This window comes from Strix uralensis, chromosome 2, assembly GCF_047716275.1.
Source record: "Strix uralensis isolate ZFMK-TIS-50842 chromosome 2, bStrUra1, whole genome shotgun sequence".
NCBI lineage: Eukaryota > Metazoa > Chordata > Aves > Strigiformes > Strigidae > Strix > Strix uralensis.
In genome coordinates this window covers 108,655,340-108,682,992 of record NC_133973.1, presented here as the reverse complement: position 1 = coordinate 108,682,992, position 27,653 = coordinate 108,655,340, and the positions used below count along the sequence as shown (strand labels likewise).

At 39.6% G+C, this 27,653-nt stretch overlaps 1 protein-coding gene across 2 annotated transcripts; it reads right to left on the bottom strand.

The window, feature by feature from the left end:
* MRPS31 (mitochondrial ribosomal protein S31) lies at positions 1-22,630 on the bottom strand. 2 transcript variants are annotated; one of them, XM_074859772.1, is made up of 7 exons: positions 22,450-22,630; positions 20,005-20,295; positions 19,141-19,299; positions 14,139-14,285; positions 11,039-11,112; positions 6,632-6,775; positions 1-1,536 (listed from the first exon to the last, which is right to left on the bottom strand). In XM_074859772.1, the coding sequence occupies exons 1-7, from the start codon at positions 22,581-22,583 to the stop codon at positions 1,325-1,327; spliced, it is 1,161 nt and encodes a 386-aa protein (XP_074715873.1). In that variant the 5' UTR covers positions 22,584-22,630; the 3' UTR covers positions 1-1,324. The 2 variants fall into 2 exon arrangements, with proteins under 2 accessions (XP_074715873.1, XP_074715874.1); XM_074859773.1 differs by lacking the exon at positions 6,632-6,775.
* Between the last annotated feature and the right edge of the window lie 5,023 nt (positions 22,631-27,653).

Here is a 27,653-nt window from a genome sequence, read left to right as displayed (position 1 = left end):
TCACAGAAAAAGACAAACTCTTTATTTTTCATTTGCCTTCTTGTAATTCTGATTCTAAAGTCAATTTGTATATGAAGCCAGTGGTTTACCTTTATTCCGTAACTTCCTCCTTGAGTTATGAGGAAACGTGAGAAAAAGATAGGAGCATATTTACAGGGCCAATAGCTGCTAAAGTGGTTGGAGTGGAGAAGACAAGTACACAATATGCGAGGCTGGAAATGCTCTGAGAAGTTAAGCAGCGAGACATAATCCAGGATTCTGAATGACCAAGTAATTCTGGATGAAAATTTAACAAAAGATAACTGAAGTGAAATATACTGCAATTGCTTAATCGATACAAAGGACCATACACATTTAACAAGAATAAAGGATCTTCTAGAAAAGATGAAGTTACTTCAGCAACATCAGAGGACTAGACAGAAACAGCAGTGGCATCACGTGACAGCAATCTGTAGGCGACAACTCTCCTTGCCAGTAATGTCAAATCCTCTTTCTAGCTCTGCAGATGCAGGAGATAAGGCCTCAGCTCCAAACATTGCAGTAATCAAAACTGCTTGCTCTAATGAAACAGAACTTTACTTGACAACCAGACCCATTTTTGAACAACAAATACCGATGAAAAGTTGGTCAGAAGCTTCAGAATAGATGTACGGATGGTAGGAGAGACTTCCCGTATTATTTTATGTAACTCACCAGTATTATGCTGTGCACAGATCTCAGGAATACAATAGCCTTTCATTGAGCAGATGAACTAACTAACAAGCATTCAATTCAAATGACTTGGTTATTACCAACATTTTTAAAATGAACCAATAAAGATAATTAGTGAAAGGAGGATAGAAAGGATTAATACCATCCAAATACTAGTGTATTTAATGAATTAACAATTACTATCTCAGTAACAGCTTTTCAAAATTACAGCTGTATCAGGATTTTTAAAAATGAAAGCACTACAAGTTTTCCAGAATGGGAAAAATGATCAAACCCGTCAAGATACACACCAAGTGTGAAGGGCACAGAAAGTGGAATTAGATCTAATATTTTGTAGGGTCAAAAGATTAGTTTCAAATTTAAAACAATTGTGATAAACTAAATTTTAAATGCATGTTCTACAAAAGCCATACTCTTCAGTTTCTTCTTTTGTTGTCAAAAAATATCTACATATACATGGACATACACACATGTAAGTATGACCTTCCAGTTTATTCTTTAAAATAGAACTTTCAGGTCACATGAGTACTATGCACTGACAGTATTTCCATTATAAGAAATCATCACTTAACGTAATGATTCTTCATTTCAATGTTAAGCACCTTCCCAAGTCTCAAATCTCTTGAAGAAGTTCCTTCTTCTCCTCAAAATAATTCTGAAACCATTCAATGTGTTCAATCTTCTGTTTAACACTGAGGTATGGGTTTTTTGAAAGCCCACAGATGACCAATTCCATGAAATGGCGAATAGGCCCTTGCTTGGGAAAGTCTTTGAGGTGTTTCTCCAGAAAGATATGTTCATGAAATTCAGCATCATCCTCCATCCCTAACAGAAAGTACAAAAAAAAAAAAAAAAAGACAAAGTTGTTATGATAACAGCAAATTTAAAGTAAAAAAGGATACAGTTTGCAAATAATCTTAAATTATTAAAATTAATGGTTCTGTGCCTTTTAATTCTTTTGCACAGTTAAGCCAACCACACAGAAGTGGAAAAAACTGCAGAATTTTAAAACGTTAATTTCTTCCTCCACACAAAAAATGTCAGCATATATCATACTCCTGTCTACTATATTACTTTCATTTTGTGCTCTCACTTATAAGAATATCTAATATTTAAATCAACCTTCTGGCTGGTAATCTTGCTGAAAGCTGATGCCAGGGCAGGAGCAGGGAGAATAATTAAAAAAATAAATCAGTCTTCTTGCTAAAAACCTGTTTGTTCAATACATGAAAGTTTTGATTCATCATGCGTACCACCTTTTAGATTGGGAACACTTTCTTAATTAATTCTTCAAGAAAACATTGATTGCCTAAATTCTGCAGAGGATTAAAGAATACAAGCTAGTCTTGAACAAATGAGGCAACCTTATAAAGTATCTAATACTGAACAGCTAACACACTTGCATGTTTACTCTAAGTCATGCTTTTAACATTCTATTGCTATCAAATGGGCACAGAAAATTGTTTTTCTAACACTTTCTGAATCTGTGAGTGCATGCTGATGTAAAAATGTTGCGTATCTCACCAGCTGCTACTTTTAAGTCATAACCAGTGCTAAAGCATCCGCAGGAACACAGGACAAGGGATTACTGTAGATCTCTAATCAAGCACAACTCAGATCCTATGGTAAAGTTTTGTTCTCTGTCCTGTGGATTTCCTTTGCTGTTGTTCATACTATGATGCTAGCGGACACAAGACAAAGACTCAGAACACAAATTCCTTTCTCAGTTCCCAACTCTGAGATAAAAAAACAAGGCAAAGTGGGATTTACCATTGAAAGATTTTTCTTCAGTTAGGGATACATGAAAATTTTTATTTGATCCCAATTTGCTATAGATTTGTAAATGACATTTGCACCTTTAAGTAAAAGTCTGTTATTAGAGAAAAATATTGCATATGACCATTTCTAGGTGACAAAAATGGGAATTTTACACCACAGACATAAATGTACATGTTATTCTATACTAGCTAGCATATGACATATTATTTGACGACATTAAATCGGGAGTATTAAAATTGAGGTAATTAAGCCATGTCAGTCACAGGCTTCCTCCTGTGTTAGAGCTTTTGCAGTTTCAGAAGGAGTGATGGTCACATTATTTCTTTCCTGTTTTAAACTTTAGGTACTGCAATAACTGAAAGAGCTGGGAAATACCTCTATTTTTCCCAGAAATATGTGAGTGTATCAATACCAGCTACATGCCACATTTGTCTCCCTTATCCTTGAAAAAGGAAGCATGTTTCCTACTTCAGAAGCTCTCTTTTTTTTCCTTTAAGAAAAAAAAAAAAAAGTCAATGTCAGCTTCAGAAGGTATTTCTGCTGTGCTTGGAAACCTATGTCCACTTACAGAAACAGAGAGATGATCCTTTTACCATGCCACCCACACCAACTTTCTCCCACCAAGGGAAGGTGGAATCTCACTGTACCTGGATGCTGATGGTTGCTTGCACAAGCTAATATTCTTTCCAGATTTCCATACTTCTGCTGGTCACGAAAATCCAAGAGAACTAAACTAACGAACCCACTACTGAAAGAATCTGAATAATATTGACAGCAAGATATGGCCTTCTGGATGTTTTTCTTTTAGGGATAGATACAGGGTATCAGGAGAGATTATGTCTAACTAATAATTTCACCAATTTTCATCTCTAACCCAGAAGAAATTAAACCATTTATAGTCTCACAGAAATGCAGGTCAGAAGGAAATATTACATTATGTATTTTGATCTCCCGTTTGTCAAAGACATGATACATAGTTCAGGGATGAAGTGTTGAAGTCCAAACATTTCAGTTAGACCACATATTTCAGTCCTCAAAAAAGTAAAGTGTGCATCACAAAAAGAAACCACAATTGCCCAAAGCATCAAAGGCTGAGACCTCTGGTGGGAAATGATTAGATGAGATATGCTCGCATGACTCCCCACACCCCCAGCAAGCCATAACTCCTGCTGCATGGGAAGAACAAGCCTGTCTGTCCCTCAGCCTCTCTTGCACTGTCCTCAGAAACCTAATTTGAAAAAACATGCATAGTGGGAGTCTAAAGTAGAGGATTTTCTTTATCAACCTCAAAGCAAGAAGCCATCCACTCTCAATATCCTATTTCCGATCCCCTACGTACTACAAAACAGAAAGTCTGGGAAATTTCTCTAGCTAAAACACTAACCCTTCCAAGACATGAATAACTTGCCTTAAAGATGACATCTCAAATGCAGATGTCCACCCTTATAGGGAGTGTTGCTGACATGCTATAAAGATGACCAAGTATCCTGAAAGACGTCTCTGCCCAAGGCAGGGGATTTGGACTAGATGATCTTTAAAGGTCCCTTCCAACACAAACCATTCTATGATTCTAGCATTTTTAGGATGAGATAAATCATGCTCTTACAGTATGTCCCTAAAATAGACCCAGAATTAGTAAAGCAACCCCCACCCCCCCGCAAAACGGTTGTGTAACATTTGACACCTCTCTTGGCAAACTGATCCAATGCTGCTCTGCTGGGAACAGCACCTCAGCAAAACAGGACTTGGTGAACCTTTGCCTACAGAAGCCATCAGAGGCAACTGAGGCAATAATTTTCTGAGACTTCCATTAAGCCTACCACTTTTGCCATAACAATCTCTGGCCCACCAGAAGCATTTGCTCCTTCGAATAAGCTGCTAAAGCAAAGTAGCACCAATAACCTGCACTGTCCTTTTCAATTACTGCACTCCTCAGGATCTGAGTCACCAAGGCATAAATGCAAATAAATAATTTCTAGAAGCGGCAGAAATCAATGTTTTTCCCAACTTTTTGCTATGACAACTCACAGAGCAAAACTAAAGCTACTGGAAGCAGAAGAGGCAAGCAGAAAGGAGGAGGAGGAGCAAGAACGATGTTACGCAAGCTATACTAATGGTTTGCTAATCTGGTAAAAATTAATCAGAGGTCAGAGAGATGGAGAGAAAAAAAGGTCGTTTTCTGCCTAACAGTGACTTCAACGGTATCAGATAATGGGAAGGACAGGCAGGAGCAGACAACAGGGAAGCGGGGAGTAGAGGGAAGACTGCTACTGGCCACTGCAGTGAGCCAGTACATTTAGCCACATCTTCAGATGTTCACACCAAGGCCAGAGAAGTTTTAAAAGTCATGACCTTGCCCTGATGCCTCAAAGCACAGCACAGTGCCTTGGTAAAGCACTCTATAACAAGAATACCAGAGATGCTCTGGAGCCAAGAAAAATTATAAGCGGTCTTCCTTCTTTTCTATATTTGATTTAAAACTTTAAAGGCTTTCATAATGCTAAAAGTTGAACATAAGTGCTTCCTCAATAGAAAATTTAATTACACTTATGTTTTTAAAGCCACATGCTTGTAGCATAAAAGAAAAATCACACACTTCTTGATACAGAACAAGCTGAGGTAATGTCATCCTGTTGAGGGAGACGACTGTCACAAAACTGCAAAATTAACAGCAGGAAGGGGCATCTTTCCTTTGCAGAGCCACTGAAATTACAGTATGTTGATATAATTGGAGCAAGGTTCTCAAGCTTTTAATTGTGCTTTGACATACCTGATCTGATAAACAGACTGTGTCTGGCAGTTTGATAGGATGGAATTTACTGACTTGGTATTTCAACCTGAGAAGTGATAGATTTTGGAATGCTCCATTGGAATTTTCCACATGACTGGTCTTTGTGGACAAATCAATAAAGATTCTTGTTTAAGTATATGTAAAGACTCTTTGTCCATTCGCCACCCCATCCCAGACAGCACAGTTCCAGCCACGTTGCTGCAACAGAAAAACCATTGGCCGCCAAAGACGGCTGGTCCACTTACAGCCCCAGACAGCAGGGTTCCAGCCACATTACAACAACAGAAAAACCATTGGCCACAGTGGTTTTGAGCTTGCAAAAACATGACTAGAGTATACTCGGATTTCTACATGATGGAACAGATCAATTCTGGGAGCAGTGATTAAATTCTGTGAAGAAACTGCCAAAATAGGATGAGAATAAACATTAAGAAACAATGAACCACATTATGCAATTTGCAACTCAGTATAGGACAGATTTTCAAAGACTCCCAGCTTCAGATATTAACCTGTTTTGCTTTCAGTGACTGAATCATTCTAAAGTAGTTCTGTTTGATGTCTTTAAAGTCTTTAAAAAAAAAAAAAACCCACAGCCAAGCTCTCCCTGAAGTTATGAAGTCCCCTTTCCTAAAGTGTACGCTTGCTTTGTGTAGTTCTTCCCTTCCTTAACATTCACTCTCTCTTTGCTGGCTCAACTTCACACAGACCTGGTTTGTTTTTTGGTTGGTTTTTTTTTTTAAATGGTAATAAAAGTAAATACCGTGCACAAAGATGTCTAGTTAAGATAGATACCCGGAGTGAGTGAATATTGTTAGTGTTTATTCTTATGAAACAGAGAGAACAAAGGGAGCAAACAACTGTTTAACACTCAGTGGCACGGATATGGAATTGTCAGATAGCTGATTAAGATCCAGCTAGCCACTTGGTCTGAGAGACACACCAAAGAACAGAACCAACATTATAAAACAAACACAGCAGTTTTAAGATTCCCCATTCTCTGCCAGAAGCTTCTTTAAAGAAGCTGCATAGTAAAAGGTATGTCATAGACTTGAATGGTCTCTTGGTGTTGAAAGCATCAGGGCTAAGGGAGAGAGGGAGGCAGGGATTTCTCCCCTTTGTGGCAGCAGTCAGTCCTCAGATCAGCCAAGCCACCTGCAGGACTTCACGTGAAGAGAGCTAGAACGAGTTCATCTGAAACATCTCTGATTTGGGACAGTTGGAAAGTTATATTTGTTAACAATCAAATGTATGATTCATAGCTGAAGCACTATGTTAACACAGTCAAAGGTCATAACATGCTCTTATTCTCAAAAAAGATAGACAGATAATAAAAGTTAACAGTGCATGTACCAGCTTCATTGTCAATTGGGAACTCCCACAGTATTCCTTCTTTTGTCCACTGGATCATCTCCTCAAAACCATTTCGGGGAGGCTGTGCAGTGACTGCTGCAATCTCCTTAGCAAATTCCAGATCCCAAATTGTTGGTGAAGATACTAAAAAGAAATTTTGTAAAGATCTGTCAGCACGTCAAAGACTTCTCACTAGCTAAAACAAAGTCCTTTAACATTAACCTTTACAGAGACTAACACTTTAAGCTGTGCAAATTTTTCTACCTTAGATGTCAGCATCACCTTTCTCAAATGAGAATTCTCTGTTGAGATGAGAGTCCATTAAATTCTCAAATGTCTGGTGAAAACATATTCTGAGGGGACAATTTATTTTTAAGCCTTTCACACAGAACAGGAATTTAATTTTTCCACCATCTTTTTTTCTTTTTTGTCTTTCACAAATTGTACATATGACAAACTCTGAACTGGACTGGTGCACTCTGCTAAAGGAATCTTGCTTACTACAGGAGTTTTCAGGTACTTCACAAGTATCTCCTTCAGGGAGACAATTCAATCTACAGATGATGGCAATTCCTTTTCCAGCACTCAAGTATCCCAGTTTTGTCTCTTGGGCTAGAGAAATCCTGATTTCCTATTCTTCTTCCAAAGTCAAACAGTCCCTTTAGGGATGCATTTTTCCTGATGCATACAATTTTTTTATTTTTTTTTTTTTAAAATCAAAGTGTACTCATATGGCAGCAGACTTGCTCTTAAGGAGTTCCTGCCCCTCCACCCAGGAGAACTGGTCATGAGCCCAGACTGAACGGCATCACTGGAGTGAAGGGAACAAGCTGTTACCACAGGACAGGGAGGAACTGCTTGGGAGTGCCTTGGGCTGCTGTCTCATGAGCTGGCCTAAGTCGCACCCCCCTTTGTTTTCTTGTCTCCCCCTGTTATCAATTCACCCTAAGCTCCTTGGAACAGAGATCTTGATGTGAATTCAAATGTTACACTCCATTTGAAGTGAATCACGGCCAGCTATTATTTTACTACTCATAAGTGTAAGTATTTGAACCTAAGATATAATTTCGTTTGGCTCAGTGGCTTACAACTCCACTGGATTTAAAAAAAAAAAATCTCCCCCCTCCTTTAAGAAAAAACAAAATGAAAGGCAAACAATACTTTTACATACTGGAAAGTGTTTTCATTTTTTGTGTTAAATCAGGAGATACTTTTTCAAATTATCTCTTACTTAGCAGGGAGATTTCCATAACTATATTCCCTATTTCCCTACTTTTATTTAATGGCTGGAGGCAGGAATAAAATATAAATAAAAGACAACATGAGAAACAATACCAGAATGAAATTACTGTCCACATCTTAAAGAATAACTTCTAATAATGCACTAATACTAAACCTTCTAATAGAAGAGAGCAGAAACTAGTTTTTTCAAGCTTGCAATAAAGGTGATAGATTATATTTTCACCTCTGTGAAACAGAAAATAATACTGATATTTTATGTTAACAGTTATGAGTAATTTTTTCAGGATGCCAATTTATTTTCCAGTTAACGTTCAGGTTTTCAAAAGAGTCAATACATAACACAGAACTTGCTTTTCTGTCATGTATAAACAGTATTTTAACTCATTATCTCCACTAATATGAGCCAAGAAAGTGAAAGCAAATGAATCAAAGTATTAAGTATCACACTGGTATTTCCCAAGATTAATGTAAAAAAATTTTTTGTCATCAGGCTTAGTCAGTAAACTGAGTAGTAAATTTCCTTGGCTTAGAATATATTTTAGACTTTCTCAAGGCTACCTGGAATCAAACAAGAAAACGCCACAAAAAGCTGAGAGAAGCTTAATTCTTAATATCTAATTACAAACCCAATAAACTCCACTTGCGCTCTTACACAATTTGTGCACATTCCAGTTCTGTGTTAAAAAAAGTGTATCTCAACTTTTTATCTATGGTGACTACTATGTGCTGTTGCGTAAGCATTGTGCTCATGCAAAAAGGAAAGGTTAAATTATCACCAATTTAGGTGAGAAAATTTGATTCAACTCAAATGCCAGTTACTTGAACACCACATTTGTCAAAATAGCTAAAAACAAATGCTGCATCATGCGTTACATTTTTATATATAAAATGGACCTATTTTAAGGAAATTGCCAGTCTTAAAAACCAGCAAATTGAATTCCATTCTAATAAACAAATGTCATACTCCACCAGAGGGGGATGCATTCAGAAAGCTCACAGCTGCTTGAAAATGCACAAAGAGCACTATCTGACATTTTACTAAAGAAATTAAGTAAACAAATTAATTTCTCCTTGCAGTTTTAAGTGTAAAGAAAAGGAGAAAACTACTGACCTAGAATCTGGCAAAAACTAACAGTCCTACTCTTGAAATAGAAACAAATACATATCATTTTCTAAGATATCAGAGAGGAATATTATTTCTACAGCTTATGGCTTTATATATAGTTCTAAGACACTACACTGGAATAAAGTCTTTTTTTTCCCCAAAGGGCCTCAGAATAGCTTACGGCAATCAGCGTATTAAAGATCAGTGCTAACAACGCACAGTTTCATTGTTCAAAAAGAAAAGCAAGGGAGAGAGTTCTTTACGCAACTTGTCCACATTCACAAAGTCTTACCCAAAACCCAGTCTGTAGTAAAGCTAAGTCTTCACACATGAAAGCTGTCCCCCTTATGTGGCATTAAGACTGTTCCCGCAGAGCTGTGCCCTTCAGTGAATAGGAAGGTGGGTTATACCTGTTTTGCCATTGTTTTTTGGTTTTATCTTACATGAGTTTTGGCACATATATTTGGTGGATAAGGAACTGACTGGATGGTTGCATTCAGAGAGTAGTGGTCAATGGGTCAATATCTGGATGGACATCAGTGACAAGTGGTCACTGTTTAGTAGTATCTTCATCAAAGACACGCACAGTGGGATCGAGTGCACCGTCAGCAAATTTGCAGATGACACCAAGCTGAGTGGTGCAGTTGACACACCTGAGGGACGGAATGTCATTCAGAGGGACCTGGACAAGCTTGAGAAGTGGGCCTATGTGAACCTCATGAGGTTCAACAAGGCCAAGTGCAAGGTCCTGCACATGGGCTGGGGCAACACTTGCTACCACCACAGGCTGAGGGATGAAGGGGTTGAAAGCAGCCCTGAGGAGAAGGACTTGGAGATCCTGGTGGATAAAAAACTGGACACGAGTCAGCAATGTGCACTGGCAACCCAGAAAGCCAACTGGCTTTATAAAGAGGCCAGCAGGTTGAGGGAGCTGATTCTGCCCCTCTACTCCACTCTGGTAAGACCTCACCCGGAGTACTGAATCCAGCTCTGGAATCCTCAGTACAAGACAGACATGGACCTGTTGGAGCAGGTCCAGAGGCAGGCCACGAAAATGATCAGAGGGCTGGAACACCTCTCCTAGGAGGAAAGGCTGAGAAAGTTGGGGTTGTTCAGTCTGGAGAAGGCTCCAGGGAGACCGTGCTGCGGCCTTTCAACATTAAAGAGGGCTTGTAAGAAAGACAAGGACAGACTTTTTAATAGGACCTTATGCAATAGGACAAGGGGTGATGGTTTTAAAATAAAAGAGGGTAGATTCAAACTAGATATAAGTAAGACATTTTTTACAAGGACAGTGAAACACTGGAACAGGTTGCCCAGAGAAGTGGTAGATGCCTCACCTGGAAACATTCAACGTCATGTTGGACAGGGCTCTGAGCAATCTGATCTAATTGAATATGTCCCTGCTCACTGCAGGGGGGTTGGACTAGATGACCTTTAAAGGTCCCTTCCAAGCCAAACCATTCTATGATCCTCAACGTATATGAAGAGCTTTACAGTAGATAAAGCAAGGCATCGTTTGTCAGCCACTTACAGGATCTTTCAAGCTACATATAAAACACTAAACAAGAGAAGGCCAGAAAGCAATCGAGTGTCTGATACTGTTTTTTTTCTACCCTGCTTATGCTTAGTCACCACTTGTTTTCCTGGGATCACAGCCTTCTGTCTCTCTGCCATAAAATCAACGCAGCAAGTTTGCAACTTGACCAGATAAGCTACTGGAGCAAACATACCCATTCTCCAGGCTGGTTTTATGCTCACAGAAGAAAGACTGGCCTTAGTGACAAAAAGCCAGTTTTACCGTTCAAGTTCAGTAACAGATTGCCCTGATTAGTACAGAAAACAATCTATTACACTGCATGGAAGTTTTGCTTGCTAAAAAAAAAAAAAAAAAAAAAAAAAAAAAATCAGAGTTACATTAAAGTATTCATTTTTTTATAGGTCTAAAAAAGCAGGAAGTTAACAGGTCGTAAGTCTCCTTCACAACAGTGAATCTCTTGACATTCCAAAAATTCAGAACTTGGCTTCACTGGGTTTTTCATTATTGAATTTCCACTAACCTGTTTTCAGTGCGTTTTCTGTTTCTTTAGAAGCCTTAGTGAATATATTAAGCCTCCTTCCTACTTTGAGACTTCTATAAACAAAAAAGAAAAATGATATTTAGTATTTCACAACACTTCACAACACTGCCAGATAACAAATTTAAAAGCACAAAATACTCTCATGAACTAACAGATCTCTGGAGGGGAAGATAAAAAAAAAAAAAGAGAGATAGTGACTCTAAATCCTCAGGCTTTTAACTAGAGAAAGTGTTTATGACTTTATTATTCATCTGTAACAGAGCTTCCCAAAACGTTTCCCAGTGAAAGAATGAGCATAAATCAAACACTATATTTGCAGCCATGTTTTACTGAAATATTTAGGAATCTTATCAAAGCTAAACAGTATCAAACCACAGCACTCAAGCAACTTTACAAAGTTACAACTCAAAAGTGAATCTGGTGATCTGGGTTTTTTCCCTGTAAAAAATATTGCACAACCCAGGAAGAGAAAAGGCAACAGCTAAACTAAACAATTTCTGCTTTATGACATAAATAGCCTTTTGGAAGATTATACAGTCACCTCTCTGCCATAATGGCAAACACTCAAAATATATCTGTAAAATATATTGTAAATAGCATCACCCTGATGCCCTCTCTTCTGAATAAAAAATATTTCACTTTGACCATCTATTTTTAATTGTATTTATCTTCAGCATAAGCCTATACGAAAAAAATTTTAAAAATCCAAGAGTTCAACAAGTAATCAAAATAAATTTTCTTATAAATGGAAAGAAAAAACAATGCTTTTACTGTAGAACACACTGAACGTTAGAACAAATGATTCTTTTAACCACACAATCTTCCAGGTTTCCACTGAAATTATAATAGTTCCTACTTTAAGTTATTACATATTCACTGTTACCCTAGTGATACTTGCCCTTCCTGACCTTAAAATTTCACCTCTCTGGATTTACTGCAGATTTCTGATGGCCGCAACTCCTTCTGCAAACCTGCTCTTGTCATACTACATTTTACTGATGTAACTACCCTGGATCTATTTCAGCACAGAGCAATCTAATTACAGAGCCTTAAAAGAATGTTGATTTAGGATTGTATTTTCCTATCTGTAATTCCCAATAACATTGGCCGAAGATACAAGCATGACTTGGAAGAACATTTATTTTAAAATGACTAGTTCACATTACTATAAAGCAACATCACTCATTTCACTGAAATCTACTAACTCGATTTAAACTTAGATATTCTTCCTCACCCAGTCTTTTCATATTATCAATAGATAAGTATGCCCATTAGATTTTCAGGGATGCGGGAGGAAACTTATGACTTAAACTGGAGACAGGTTGCTCATGACAGGGATTTTAAAAAATATTTTAAGGTACTGTTCCTGAAGTTACATACCAAGTACAGTTTCATCACACAAAGAGAGCAAGACAGCTTCTCAGATATCATAAATTTAATAAATATTCTCAAACATAAGTGAAATTCACTTTACTTTGCAGTACGTTAATAAATGAAAAGTTTAGCAAAGACATAAAATAATACACACTGTACAAGCATGTAATAGCTCAGGTTTTCAGTTTGTACTTCTAGTTCATATTATTCCTATTCTTTCAAACTTGAAAAACTTTTAATCCAACACCTTAAATAAAGTATTTCTCATAGTCAAGAATCATAGCGTAATAACAAAATTATTTTCATGTGACTACCAACTCTGTCTGATAATTATCCCTAGATTAAAAATATCTATAGAGCTATTCAGCAGCTGATAATGAAGCCAGTTGCCTTGCTCCTCAAACCGGCAGCTTATAGCTGAATGAAAACCACAGGACAGAAATATCTAAGTCAGGAGGGCTTGGTCAAGAACCTTGTTCCACTTCTTCCCTTCAACTTCCATTACAAGAAGCCCCCCTTGCCCTTTGCATCAGGAAAAGAAAACACTGCTTGCTGGCCTTATTGAGGAGGCCCAAGAGATACTTCCTTAACACACCTTAACAGTTTGGCAGTTCAAGAACAAGGAAGTTACTCAGAAACATTTCAGCAAGCAGGTTAAGTTCTCCTAATGACTGGCTACAAGCCGCCACTTTGAGGTTTTTGCACGATTTACATGGTTCAATGCGTATGTTCCGATCTGTTCCTTATGGGAAGCCACAATTCTGTGTTTACAATATATTGAAATAGATGTCTCGACCAAAGACGACAGAATATTGTACATCTACTCATCTCAAAATTTATGTTTTTTCTTAGTTATCCAAATTCTGTCTTCAGCTTTAACTATCTAAACACAAATGACTCCCTCAACTTCCAGTCCCTAACCTCAAGAAAAGGGGAATAATTTGTAAAGTAAAACTAATGATTACAGAACTTAATCTTACTAAAAACAACTGCTAGAGAAAGAATATACCGAGAAGCAACGTGGTGGTGCGCTGCCATGGGAAAATCAAAAGACTGCAGGCAAGAAAGCATAGCTTACAGGAGTAAAACAAAAGCACTCCTTAATTCATTAAGAAATAGACTGGCCACATAAACCAACAGCAAGATAAATTTAAGGAGTACCCTGAAATCATCATGTAAATTGTAAAGTTCATTTCATAGGCAATTATAGTGTCACAGACAACAGAGAAATCAATTACAAAATGACATTTTAGTTGCAACAAGGTGGTAAAAAAAATAAAAAAACAACTCTAAAATCTCTTTAAAACCCCAGCAGAATGGATGAAACTTTTCTAAACAGAACATTTAAAGTTTTCCATTGGATGAAAGTCTTCAAAGCCTCCATTTCCCAAAAAGTTAAAAAAGTGTTATAAAACTGTATTATGCTTAAGTGAGAATAATTTAAACTAGTTAATGAATACAATTACATTTCAGCACTAAGTATTTTTAATTATCAAAAATTATTTGATTAGCTGCTTAACATTAACTAGTGTGTTCTCACAGAAGTTTATTTCAATGCTAACAGTACTTTTCTTGAAAAATACTTAAGTAATTTCTTTAAGCTCTGAAGTACCATGGTAACATGAATATGTACAACTAAATTTAAAATACTATCCACTAGTAATCGATCACACACTCCTATTGGAAAGAAACACAACAATACCACCTTCTGGAGTCAAAAGACTGAGATGACAATCTTTCAGGCTTGATTCTTTGATCATCTTCATCCAACTTCAAGGAAATGCGACTGGATATCCTCACACCTCTCTGAGCCGGGGACTGCCTTTTAACTGCCATTTCTGAAATAACGTTTCTGAAATTAAAAACATGAATGTGAACACTCAATAAATCAACAAAGCAAGGAAGTTTGTCATACATATTAACCAGAAGCTCTACTCTCAGCTGGTTTTATAAGCCTCTATGAGGCAGAATTATACAGTCCTCACAAAATACACCCATTTTTAAGTCACTAAACCATTCACACCTTATTTTTTAAACCATGTCAGTTGTTACATTCTATATAGATTAAATGAAAAGTGCTAATTCAGCCTACTAAAACTACAATGAATGCTTTCTTTAAAATTAGTTTCCAGCTAAAAGAAAAATGTCATATATCTGCATACCAATATTCACAGAGTGCGCCAAGTATGTTTTGCTTAAGAAAATGAGGAATTTCTCTGGATATAAGGAATACGCTGAAATAGGGAGGTAAAAATCACCATTTTTTTGGACAGGCACCAACACTCCCCAGGGACCAAGCTGTGCTGCTACTGACCAAAAGGAAGCTTGCCTTCACACATCAGCTGACATGGGTCAGTCATGCCACCCTAATAAGTAGGTCACCTTTCCTGATCCACTGCAATCTGCTGCATTGCATAATCATATTACAGCGTTAACAGACCACATCTTCCTTTGTAATTCTGTAGTCAAAATCATACGTGAAGAGCAAACGCTCTGACCTGTACGCACTGTATGCAGCTCAGTCTGAACGCAAAGGACAAAACACACCACCTTTCTGCCTCCACCAATTAGTCCCCTTAACTGGTAAGTCTGTTGGTTGGCAAAGACCAAGCTGGTAATTCACCCTCACAGCGATCCTCTTCGCCCAACCGCTTCCAGTAACACGCAGTCATCCAAAATTGCAGCTCTCGAGTTTTAAGGCATAAATATGGTCTCAAAAAATAAAAATAGGCCAAGTAAAAAATACTGCATATCCATTTTATGAAAATCTGAATGAAATTCAAACTATGTTTTTAGCAGTTTAAGTCAAGAGAGATTTTACCAACAAAAAATAAATACTTCTGGAAAATTGTAAAAGCTAATTGCCACATCAACACAGCAGGATTTCTCTTTGGTCTTAGATGTGGTTTCAAATGGCAGAACAAGAATAGCATCCCTCTTCAAGTACCTACTCTGAAAGAAAGGCATATGAAAACAAGTTTTAAATTATTTCATTTTAATCTTAAAGAAAAAACATCTCAGATTAGTTGTGTATCTCACACTCGAAATTACTCTATAAAGAGCCTACTGGTATTAGAGAGCTGGTGTTGGGCCAGAGGCTTGACACACTTCTGAGGGTCAAGGGGACATAATTCCTAAGGTCAGCCACACACAGCCCAGGCCAACTGCTGGACTCAGCTGAGACCTAAAAGGCTGGAGTGTTCCCATGCTACAGTGGGATCAGGCTTGCTCAGAGAAGCTCTCCTCACAGCTGACCTTGATTTATTTGTGGTTTTGCACAGCAGGTCTGGACAGACTATACCACCAAGCTATCAGATGATGCAGTCAATGGTATATTTCTCACTGGAAGTTCCAGTGTCACCCCATCATTGGTATATGAACATTTCTGGCAGCAACATTCATCACTCCATCATTAAAAGTCCCCTGTATTAACTAAAACTACAAAGATGTTTTAATGCCTTTTGCAACAAAAACCATCAGATTAAAAAGTCATACTCCAACATACCTACAGCGGTTAGATATTACCTCATGTCCCAACATGAGGTTAAAAACCTAAGTTCCTAGATATTCCTGCCTTCCAGAGATGGAAAGAGGTAGAGCTTTTGTAACAACCACAAATTCTCTCTCCTTCCTGATTACTAACCAATAATTACAATACTAAAAATGGAGACCCAAGAAGCTTTGGATATACTTTATCCTAAGCTTGGAATTATTTTTCTTCTTCACCCAAAACAGGAGCTGAAATCTTAACCTGTAGTGCTGCAGATTTTATTTTGGTATAGTGCTGTTGTAATTTCCACTGAGTGAAACTTCATCCCACGCTGAGAAAAATAAATTCCTGTATCACTAATATTTTCCCCTCCTAATGAACAACATGCTGTCCTCACGCTGCCTACAAAACAAGGCAGTGAGACAACTGCACACAACAGTGACCTCTGGAGGTCATGCCACAATCCTGGAAAAAAAAGTACAAACCAAAAGAGATGAACTACCATTTATTACATATCATAAGTCTCAACAGCAGTATACCAATGTTTTGCAGTTGAGCATTATATGGCTCTACTGCTTGTGAAGGTATGTCATTTTTAAATAACGGAGGAATGTATATTGGCTTTTAAAACGTGTCAGTATATTGAATACAAAACTTTTCTAAAAAAAATGAAGTTAAATGGCTCGTATTCTCTAGTCAAATAAAATTCAACACAAAATAATCACGTATGAATAAAAGTAACTGATTTCTCATATATTAAAACCATTTTAGTGCCTCCCATGGACTGGAGTATTCTGGAGTATAAATTCATGTCCAACCAAGTCTGACAGCTGCTGAACTTTTTAAAATCAACATTTTTAATCTCTGATCAGAAAGCTGAAAGTACATTTATCTCAGAGTCTGACTGTGAAAGGATACTATTGACCAAGTTTTCAGTCACAAAAATCAGAAAGAGTTGCTGGTCTTTCTTGAAAACTCATCTACCAATAACTATTAAGGAAGAAAATGGAACTCTTCAGCATCCTGGGGGGAGAGGGAGGGGAAGTATACTCCCAGGGAGAAACAAGCTAGTTCACAAAGCTGCCTCAGGGAGTAGCGCTTCCCAACTTAAAGCACAGCAAGCCAGCCATGGCATTCCTAGCCAACCAAAAAGGCTGGTTTTGGTTGAAGAAAATGCATTTTTCTAACCATTCTTTAACCATAGTGATTCATGCACAAGCATGTTATAAAATACTGTAACAGCACCTCTTAACCCATCAATCTACTATATAGAGGCACTATGTAGCTGCAGGGACTTCAGCATTTACATTTCTGAAGAGTTTAAACTGTCAAGAGAAAAAAGCCTTTTTGCTTAGACTACAACTTCCTTAGACACCTTCCTTCTTCCACAGCAGCCACAGCTGGCTAAGTGCTTCAGGGAAAGTGTAATGGGTGGTGAGGACAGCGAGCCCTTGATGCCAGTAGGCAAGACTCACCACATTTGGAGAAGAGCATGTATACCTTAACGAACAGACGCAGGCACACATGAGGTTAGCCACTGCACATATTAGCTCAGGCAGTATCAGTACAATCCTCCAACATCTTATCAGGTACTGAAGTAGGTTCTAATTATGTTTAAGTCGGCCACCCACAAATGATGCCATTATTAAGACATTTGTGTACTCTGGTCTTCTGAAAACCCCAGTGACAGAGATGGAACCACCTCACTGGTAATTAATAGTTTAACAAACACATGCTTTATATAAAACAGTCCTTTTTTATCCTTCTTACATTAGGAAATGTCTAAGTTTCTGGTAATACTGCACACACACAAAAATGCAGAAACACATCAATTTTACATAAAACAGCCAGACCTCTAACCTTTAAAATACTCATTTTTGCTTCAAGAGAGCTTCAAGCTACTCAAGAGAGAAGCTTCTGTCAAGTTCTTGAGATCTCCTTTATGCAGGCTGAAAGGACATTATGCAAACAGAGCACACACACAGCCTTTGGAGATGCCTGCATGTACTACCTAAAACCATACTTCCTCCTCCAACAGCACAGACTTCACAGGTTTGGAGAGAATTTCATTCTGCTTTCCACAACCACCATTAGCGCTCTTAGTAGAAAGAATCATGAATACAGACTAAAAGGGAAACTTACACAGTTTCTCCCTTTTCCCTTCACAACCTCTGAAGAACATGCATTTTATGTAACAAAGTTATTAACTGATCATTGTGCTTCCCAACCCACTTGCAACCATCAGAGTCGATCTATTTGCAAAAGCATCTGTCACATTCTTCCTTAGTTTTCACTCCCATAAAGGGCAGACATCAGCCACAAACATCATTAGTTTGTTGGCTACTCTGTTTGCAGTTCACTGATAAACATACAAAGCAAATCCTTTACTAATCCCTAGAGCAACCTACAAATAATAATACAATCATAGGCCAAACTTAAATCCTGGACTGGAACAAATTCATTTTCATAGAATAAATTAAGATGATAAGCAACCTGCAGTTCACAAACAGCCATACATAAAAGTTTCACATTCCAATTTTGTTTAAGATCCAATTTTCTGTTTAGTTCAGCATTTCACCTGGATTTAATGCTTTATTTCGTGAGTAGTTATCTGAATACTAGCTGGAGAAAAAAAAAAAAAAGAGAATCAAAAAAACTGTCTTTAGCCATCATCCAAAAGAGCAGCAGGCACAACTGTTTCAGTTTCCAAACAAATGTTTCTCATGTTTGAAAACCACACTGGAAACGGAGTTAAGCCAAGAGATGAGTTTCTTGGGTTGACTGGAAAGTTTTGAAAGGAAGGGTGGGGCTATAAATAGAGCTGCTCTAGTTCAGTTCTGCAGAGCTGTCATGAAAATCCACCAGTCCAGACAGAACGTCTGAAACGTCTACAAATCCATCCATTGTGTGAGAATTTCAGAAGCTTGGAAAAAAAAAAAAAAATCTGTTATTTTGCTAGCCTGTCCAAGAAAGTAATGATCCTGGGCAGGAAAACAATTCCATTTCTGCAAAACCATTTTAGAATGAGGATGGCAAAATTTAGGAAGTTTGGTATAACCAGACCAATGATATCCCCAATATTCATTAATTCCAAGGATAACCTGTCCAAATGTATCTTTTAGGGCCATCTTTCCAACACAGAACCCAGTCACCTTCAAGATGATATTGCAAAATCCTAATTTCGAACATTATTGAGAATAACATTCAATAAACAGACCGTATGTTAATAATTCCCCCTTTTTTCTGTTTATCTGTGGTTTCTTCATGTCTTCTTAGTTGTGCAAGCAGTTCTGATTCAGTCTGTTTCTTGTTGAGTGGTAGAGAAGACGCGACTGCAGAAACAGCCTCCACCAGCTCTGGATTTAAAGGCTTGCCTCTGTAAGAGATACAACAGATATGGAAATACAAAAAAAAAAAAAAAGGCCTTAATATATTTAAATTGTCATTTCTGTACTGTCGTTTTCTGTCCTAATAACTCAGAAGTTACAGTTACACATCATCCCAAATGGGGGTGGCCAGGGGGACAGCCAGGTTCACCCTATTTTGCACTAATCATCAACTGCTAAATGACACTGACAAGCTCTTGTTCTCAAACCTGGGAAAATGGCAGCCCTGCACCACTGCACAGCCCCCTCAGACACGAAGCTTGAAGACCACAAGCAGCATAGACTTGCAGGGTTATAGACATGATGTAACACATTGTGGAGGGGAGCCACTCGCAAGACTAAACAACTGTGATGCCATTCTTAAAGTATTTTCTTTCCTTTTTCCTCAGTTTTATTTTATCTGAACAGTATTTCCCCCCTCCCATTAAAATAACTTTCCACACGCAGATGCTAGTGTTACCTTTCAAGAGTGGCAGTGCAGAAAAAGGTACCACGTGACAGAAAGCATACAACATTTTTCATCCAGATTCTCCCCTGTGACTTACTGCAATCTACATCTGTACAGCACATTCCCTTACAAGACTATTTTCCATATCTGGAAATGGCATTTGATGCTTTTTTTTGGTCCTTGATAATGAAAAAAACAATTTGGAAAAAGGAGAAAACAGGCTAAGAGAAGTTTGTTAATGCTTTACCCCTGGACGTCTTCTGTAGTTCTCTGAAGCATAGTATGTTCACTGTCCAGGCCTTCCAGCGTGTTTGTGGCTTCCTTTTTGATCTCACGTGTTTTTAACTGTTTGAGTTTCTCCCTGTAGCTCACTTCTACTGTCATACTACCAATAATGTCTAACAACTTCTGCTTTGGTGCTTCTGCTGTACCCTTCTGACTCTTTGATGCCACTTCAGTGGTGCTGTCTTTGGAAGCGGTAGATTTATCGTTCTCAGTAGAAAGCATGCTGCTTGTGCTGAAGAGTTTCCGTATTTTGCTAGATGAGATAAAAAGTTTAAAAAATAAATAAATAAAAATCAGAAGTTACAAATATGGTCCGAGGCTGAATTTTGTAGGCCTACAAAAAACCCATCAGTTACAACTGTCTAGGCCTAACTGAGTGCAAACGGAGTATGTTAAGTACATGTCAAACAAGTACCTTTTGACTTTTGAGAAGGGCTACGGCACTATTTAAAACTCTTGATTATTTATGGTTTCTTCATCACAAAAAAATCAAGTAAACAATTTTATTTCCTCCACAAATAAACTGTGTTTAATCTATGGACTTTAAACTTCTAAAGTATCTCTGCATTAGGTAGCAGACTCTACTGGTACCTAATACTTAAATTCATTAATACTATTGAAAACTCACTGAAACTCTTAGAATGAGGCAATAAAGAGATCACTCCTAGTCGCCTGAAAAAAGATTGTACACACACATTTAGCTTCACATCATTCCACATTTGTGGCACTACTATGGATCACATTCTTCTACTCTATGGTCTGCAATATAGCAGCCAAGCATTTGTACAGCCATATAGGGAAATGGATCCTGCTTCAAGATAACCCAGTAACAAACAAAAAAGTTATTTTGGCTATTTTTTCCCCTCTGGAACAACTCCTCTACGAAGTTTACCACATCACTGCGAAGAAGCTAAAAACCAGCACAGTGCAGGCAAAGATGCAAAGCCAGGGACAGCAGGGAGCTGCTCAGGATACTGCTGCAACACAGACACAACTGCATTCTCTAGAAAAACTACCATAAACTTCAAAGAACTGTTCTCTTTAACATTCTAAAATGAAATGTTCAAATCTTTAAATTCACAACTACTTTTTTGTTTAAAAATCACCTTGAAGTTACTAATATCAAGCAAAAAAACCTTACAATTAAGTATTTATTTTGATTCAAAATAAAACACTTCAATAGATCTTAAAATACTTCAACAAATCTGAAGGAATTTTGACATACCTTCCCCTTCACACACACCTCTCTTTGGTTAAAAAAAAAAATCTGCTAGTATCGGCAGGCACCACATTATTATTTCAGTCACTCTGCACTTAATAAATTGCTGGCATTGTCACCATTAAACCCTAAATTTCGATGTTGAGAAGCAACAGGCAAATTTAAGGGAAGCTTCAGAACCACATTATTGAGAAGATGGTAGGAGTCCTGCTGCTTTACACTGAGCCGTTTTCCACAGATCTTTTTAAACACGTGTTTTTCATTAATTCAGGCCACATGCCCCTTAAAACTATTTATCCATTCAGAGACCTCTGCTTACAGTGTCAGAAAAACACAGCAATGAATTAAATGAATTCATGCAGTATACTGCAGTCTGCATTACTGTATTTCACCTACCATCAGGTTTGTCTTCTGCTTGGAAGCCTAGGCTTATAAAGCAAACACTGCTACAAAAGAAACCAAGCTGCTTCATGCATGAGACTATCACAGTACCAGAGCTTATTCAACAATATCGAGGAGCTTTGAAATAGAAAAATAAGCACACAACTGGCTTCTCATTAAAAACAGTTAAAGTCTTTTAATAAAAATGAAAACGAACTTGCAAATATTACTTGCAGTCAGCGTTTCGGGCATGCACCTCTGCCGATAGGCAGCACTGCCCTGCTGGTACACAGAGTGCCATGTGAAATTATGGTGCATGGTACGATGTAAAGTTATGCTCAGGTCACACAGCCGTATCCTCCCCACAACGCAGAGGTGAGAAAGACGGCGAGGAAAGCAACACTAGAAACACAACCCAAACCACTCCCCTCTGCTTAACTTCACTTTCCCGACGGCTTCTGCCCACCGGTGCCAGCAGCCCGCAGCCCCAGCGGGACAGTCGGAGGCGGGCCCGGCCTGCGCGCTGCCCGGGCGGGTCCGCACCCCGAGGCACCGGGAACACGGCACCTGAAGGCCGGGCGGCGGGCAGGCCGCCGCAGGGCGCAGCGTGGCACCGAGTAGGCCCCGCACCCCACCCGCCCGGTACAGGCACCACGGTCACGGCAGACAGTGGCTGAAAACACGAGGCCCACGTTTAAGGCAAAGGCCAACGGCGGCAACCTGCTGTCGGCGCACAGGCCGCGGCGAGGCACCACCACACCACACCCCCGCCCGCCGCCGGGCGCCCTCTCCCCCAGGTGAAGGTACCTGCGAGTCCTCCCCTCCAGCCGCGCTACCCCCGCCGCCTCCCAGCCGCTCGCTGGCCCGGCGACGAGCCGCACGGCGAGGCGACAAAAGCCCCCGGCCGCGCCACCACCCCAGCCACGGACGCGGCTCCACATCGTGCCCGCGGCGCGGCGCCCCGCGGCGGCCCGTCCCCCGGCGCTGCCGGCTGGGAACAGGGGCCGCGCCGAGCGTTCCGCGCAGCAGCGTTCCGGCCGGCAGCTGGGGGCAGGGGCACCGCCCGCCCCTCCGCCGAAACCCTCCTGTTATAGCCCGGCCTTTTTCTCACAGGCTGCTACCTGCTGGTAGGAGTTGCAGGCACGTAAACCAAATCTTGGTTTACACTTGCTCTCGTGAGGTATTTAATAGTCGGAGGAGACCAGATACCCACAAGGGTTTCAGCTGCGGCTACAAAGCGTTTACCTCTAATGATTTTGTGGAGGAAACAAAAATATCTGCGTTTATTAAGTTAACGTGTCTAATCAAATGGTTCTCATTATTTCCGTCATTGAATACTCACTAAATTGGCTCTGCATTAGGGACACCAGCCCTGCTCCAGTGGGAGCATGGCTCACCCATGCCAGTTTCCTAAGCATCAAGTATCTATTTCTTGATACTTAAGAAACAGATTTAATAGATTCAACAGATTTGAGTTCCCAAAACACTCTTTTTTTAGTCTCTCATCAGCAGTACAATGAGCAGTACAGACAACTGAAACAGGTAGCAGCACCCAGAACTGTGCTGTCATGGTATCTGAAGAGCAAAGTTACCTCTCCAAAGGACAGATGATCTTGTATTTCACAGCTTAAGCTGCTTTAAGAAATTTAAAAGTAACTTCCTATACAGCCAGCTAATTCAAGTGCCTTTCACCTTTCTCTAAAGCTTGTGGTACTGAAAAACAATAACTAAAAAACAGCTTTCTGCCCATACCATGCTTTCAGTGCATGGCTGATTCCACAGTGGTGTTTGGGCACCCAGCTCCTGTTAACTGCCTCACTTCCCGCTGTTTTCAGAGGGAGTGCAGGTGCCCAAGGAGGAGTGTGGAGCCCTTCTCTACATCTGGCACAGCTGCGGCACTTTTTTCCCTGTGCTCCCCTTCCAGATGGGTAGCAGATGTCAACCACAGCTCAGAGGTATCATGTAGGAAGCACAGGCCAGCAAGGGAAGGGAAAAATGAGACAACTTTGTTTTTCTGGACAAAATCTGTCCACAACTAAAGAATAACTGGGCTTACAAGTACCGAAGAGATGAAATCTGGTGGTTTCACAGTCTCTGCTCCAGGATACACCCATGACGGTTTTGGGGTGTCCAGCCTCGGGACAGACACATACAGTGGATCTGCCTTGCAGCCTTTAGCTGTTGCTGAGGAAAATGGCTTCCTGCTGTGAGCACAAATACTAATGAGAACCCTGATCTAGCTGGAAAGGATCAGCGGAACTTCAGATGTACCAGAAATGGAAGGAAAATATTGGATCTGGCTCAAATCAGTCTGAAACCAAACTGAAAACAAAAATCCAATGAACTGGGAACTGCTGCTATTGGCCAGTTTCCTCAAACTCTGTCTGGCTTTTGGCAATATTCACTTGTCCATGTGCTTTTTGTCCTCCTAGGTTTTTTTTCCTATTGCATGCAGTAGCAATTTCCAAGTGACTTTTTAACCTTTGATATACGTATGCCCCATATTTCCCACACACAGATCTTTTAACATAGGTAACTTCACTAACAAATGCCTTTTACTCCTAAAAATCCACTCTTTTGTATCACAACCCTCCTTCCCTGTAAACTGCTGCCTGTAAGTATCCTGTTGCCCTAGCTGAGGCAATGTATCAGAAAAATTCCCAGAGTTTGGTTGATATTCAGTAACTAACTCTCCGTAACTCCATTGTATGCCTGAACAATCACTCATTAGAAAAACAGAAGTCTTACAAACATGTCCAAGAAACATACCATTTTCAGCTCTGCATGTTGGTCTTCCGGGTTACTCTTTTTACTACCCTTACAAGATTTTAAGGGCAAGCATTTGCTAATAAACAGGCAGAAAAGGCTCATGGTGCACCATAACTCCATAGCAACTGGTAGTTATCAAGAATATTAAGCAAACTAAGAAAAATTATTTATTGTACAGTCAAAGTATAGAAAACAGAACCTGGAAGTATAATTCTTACACTGCAAAGAAACATTCCTCCAAAGACCTATCTCTGGTTTACTCTGCTGTAAATCAGACCATATCAACGCAATACTTGAGCACAGCTGAATGCCTCTGATGTTTTCACTCCTGTTGGAATCAGTAGTCACAACAACGTTTGTGAAATCATATCTGCTCCAAATTATTTTGGTGGTCTTCAGCTGTCTTTTCACACAGCAATGCATCCTGTGCTGCCCAGCTGCACCATTTACCTGCATGTTCTCCATTGTTTTAGAGTCACAGCGAAGAAATACTAAGAGATAAAATGGCGGCTGCAGGTAGTCCCCTCCCTCTCAGAATGATCCCTATAGTAAGAACATGAGCTTTTTTTTTTCTCTCAGACTTGCACTATCCCTCATCCCTGTGCTTCCAGATAGATTTGTAGTAACGTCTTCAATCTCCATGCTCACTAGGAAGACACCACAGTCCAGGAAGTTCTGGAATTCCCAAGGTGGTGGGACCATCTATGCTAGTAATTAATTTGGTGCAACAGAAACAAACCAGCACACTGAAATGTCTAGTGCTGAGGTTCCTCACCTGTGACTTGGAGAGTCTCGTTTGCATTAGGTTAGAGCCAAACATCCGTCTGAAACATGTAGTTCAAAGTTGTCCCCCAAACCTTCACTTCATTGAGTGCAGCCTACTCTGGAAAGGCCAACACTGTCCTCTCACTTGCAGTTGACAGTAGTACATCAGTACCCAAATCACTATCACCTGTGCAAGGCCTTACATGCAGAAGCCATCTTACTTTTCCTCCATGTACAACCCCCATGTGGTACCATACTGCTTGACCCACCTCTCCAAACAGTCTGGACAACATATACTGCAAGGTGCTAGATGAGTTTTGATGGTCTTGTTTCTGCATCTCTGGCTGCTGCTATTCTGAGATGATACTTGCGAAGAACTGATGTTCGTCCTCCTGGCCAGTGAGGATTTCCCTAAGAATTAGGAAAGGCAAACTGGCTTTCAGGGAGCAAACAGTTTGCCTGTGGTTGGCTGGAGATGGTGGGTTCAGAAGATAGACTTGGACTGCTGGTATCCCACAGGAGGGAAAGGAATGCATGTTGCAAGGAAACCCTTTCCTCTCCTGCCTCAGACAAGTTTCCATGGCATCCCGCTACCAGTTTTTCAGCTCCCAGAAGTTACCCATCTCTCCGGTGCCAAAACATGTGGCTCAAGAAGGTTTGTGCCCCTCCTGTCACACAGTGGGCCATCACATCCCAAAGCCAATCACCCATACCCCAAGCCAGACCCCATCAGTCCCAGAAAGTGCTTCCATGTTCCTGCACAGCACTTGCAAACCAAGCTCTCTGCACACGTGTTCCATTTCTGTCCTGCCTAAATCCTTTGAAGGGAAGCCTGAAGTTAAGCTCCAAACAAATTGTCCATTAGGACCTCCATGCCAGCACGGTGCAGGAGCGAAAGGTACAGTTTGGCTTAGTAGACATGGGTGCAGGTAGCAGAAATAGCCATGTGGTGGCAATATGCTCATTGTAGTGCTGCATTTCACGGCTATAAAATCTCCCAGACAACATTTCAAGTACTCTCACCATCTCCATCTTTTGTACAGGGTTCAAACAAGAGCAGATCAGGCCTGGTGGTCTGCCCGAGGAACATGGTTATGAAGAAGCATCCTGAAATACTCAAGGCCTGATGTTTCAGCTGGCAAATGGCAACGGCAGGCAGCACGCGGTTTAATGGCACATTAGTCTCAAGCTTCACCCCATTAGGGGTTAGATGTTTTCCACCAACTGGATCTTCCAACAGTGCTGCAGTCCTGCTAAAAAAGAAGTCAGCACACAGGTCAAAATTCTTTGTGACTATATGGTAATCTCTAAGTATTTCAGGTCATTTGAGATGCACAACTAACTCACAATCACTTAACTGGTTACCACAGACTCAGCAATTACTTCTACATTAAAGCAGTAATTTACAATTTGATGTATTGTTTCTAAAACTATTTATAACCTGACCTGCTCTTCCTTAACAATTGCTATATTTTGAAGAATAGCCCCAAACCATTTAAAAGGAATGTTTCAAGGAAATAACCATATAGAAAAATCATATCAGAACCCTATACTTAATTAATAGTGACAGGGGGAAATGTACATTTAACTTTCTGGTATTTATAATGCTTTTTTCCTTGGTTTGGGCTTTGAAAGTAAGAGCCATCAGTTTTATTTGGAGAAAAACACCATGGATCTAAGCTCAAATATGTAGGTCTGTGTGTCTCAATCCACACAAACACATGTGCAGCTCAGCAGGGATTGCAGGTGTACGGCACCTCCCAGAAACACTGCCTGGTCTGTCAAGACTATCTTGGGTGTTACTAATCACTGATATACATTATAGCTACTGCTCATTTAAAACCTTCCCACAGGCTGTACAGTGTCCTACTGCTTTCAAATAGGCATTGCTTCCGATGAGCCTTATTGCAAGCACTTCAGTTAATTGCTAATCAAAATAAAAAGAAAAAAAAAAGTTTTGTGCAGTTTCAGCTGAAGAAAGTGGTATTAGCCCTCATGACAGTGGTTTAAGCCATTATATGCCACTTCATATTCCCAAAAAGGAGCACAAAGATCAGCAAGTGATTTCTCAGTTTGGGAGAAGTCACTTGTTGATCTGCAGCAAATTGCTTATGAATCTGTCCATGTCCAGTTTAATGTGCTATGGGCCACTGTTGAGTATGCATCAGTAAAGCTAGAGGTTTTAGCAGAAGTCAGAACAGGAACAACTTTTTTATTTGTATCTCCACAATTATTTGACTATTCAATCCAGCTGAAGCAGCAGAAGAAAACACTTTATTTTAGTCAGTATGCAAGATATCAGGTATATCTTTATAACTTTAGACAGAAGATTGTAGAATGCTGTATATTTATTTTTTAAGTATAAGATAGCTACAGACTTGTATGGCTTAGTCCTCTGATTAACATGTATGTTAAACTTAATGGGGATTTTTGTGTTTTGGAAAAGAGGGAAATTTTTGGTTTACGTAACTGCGATT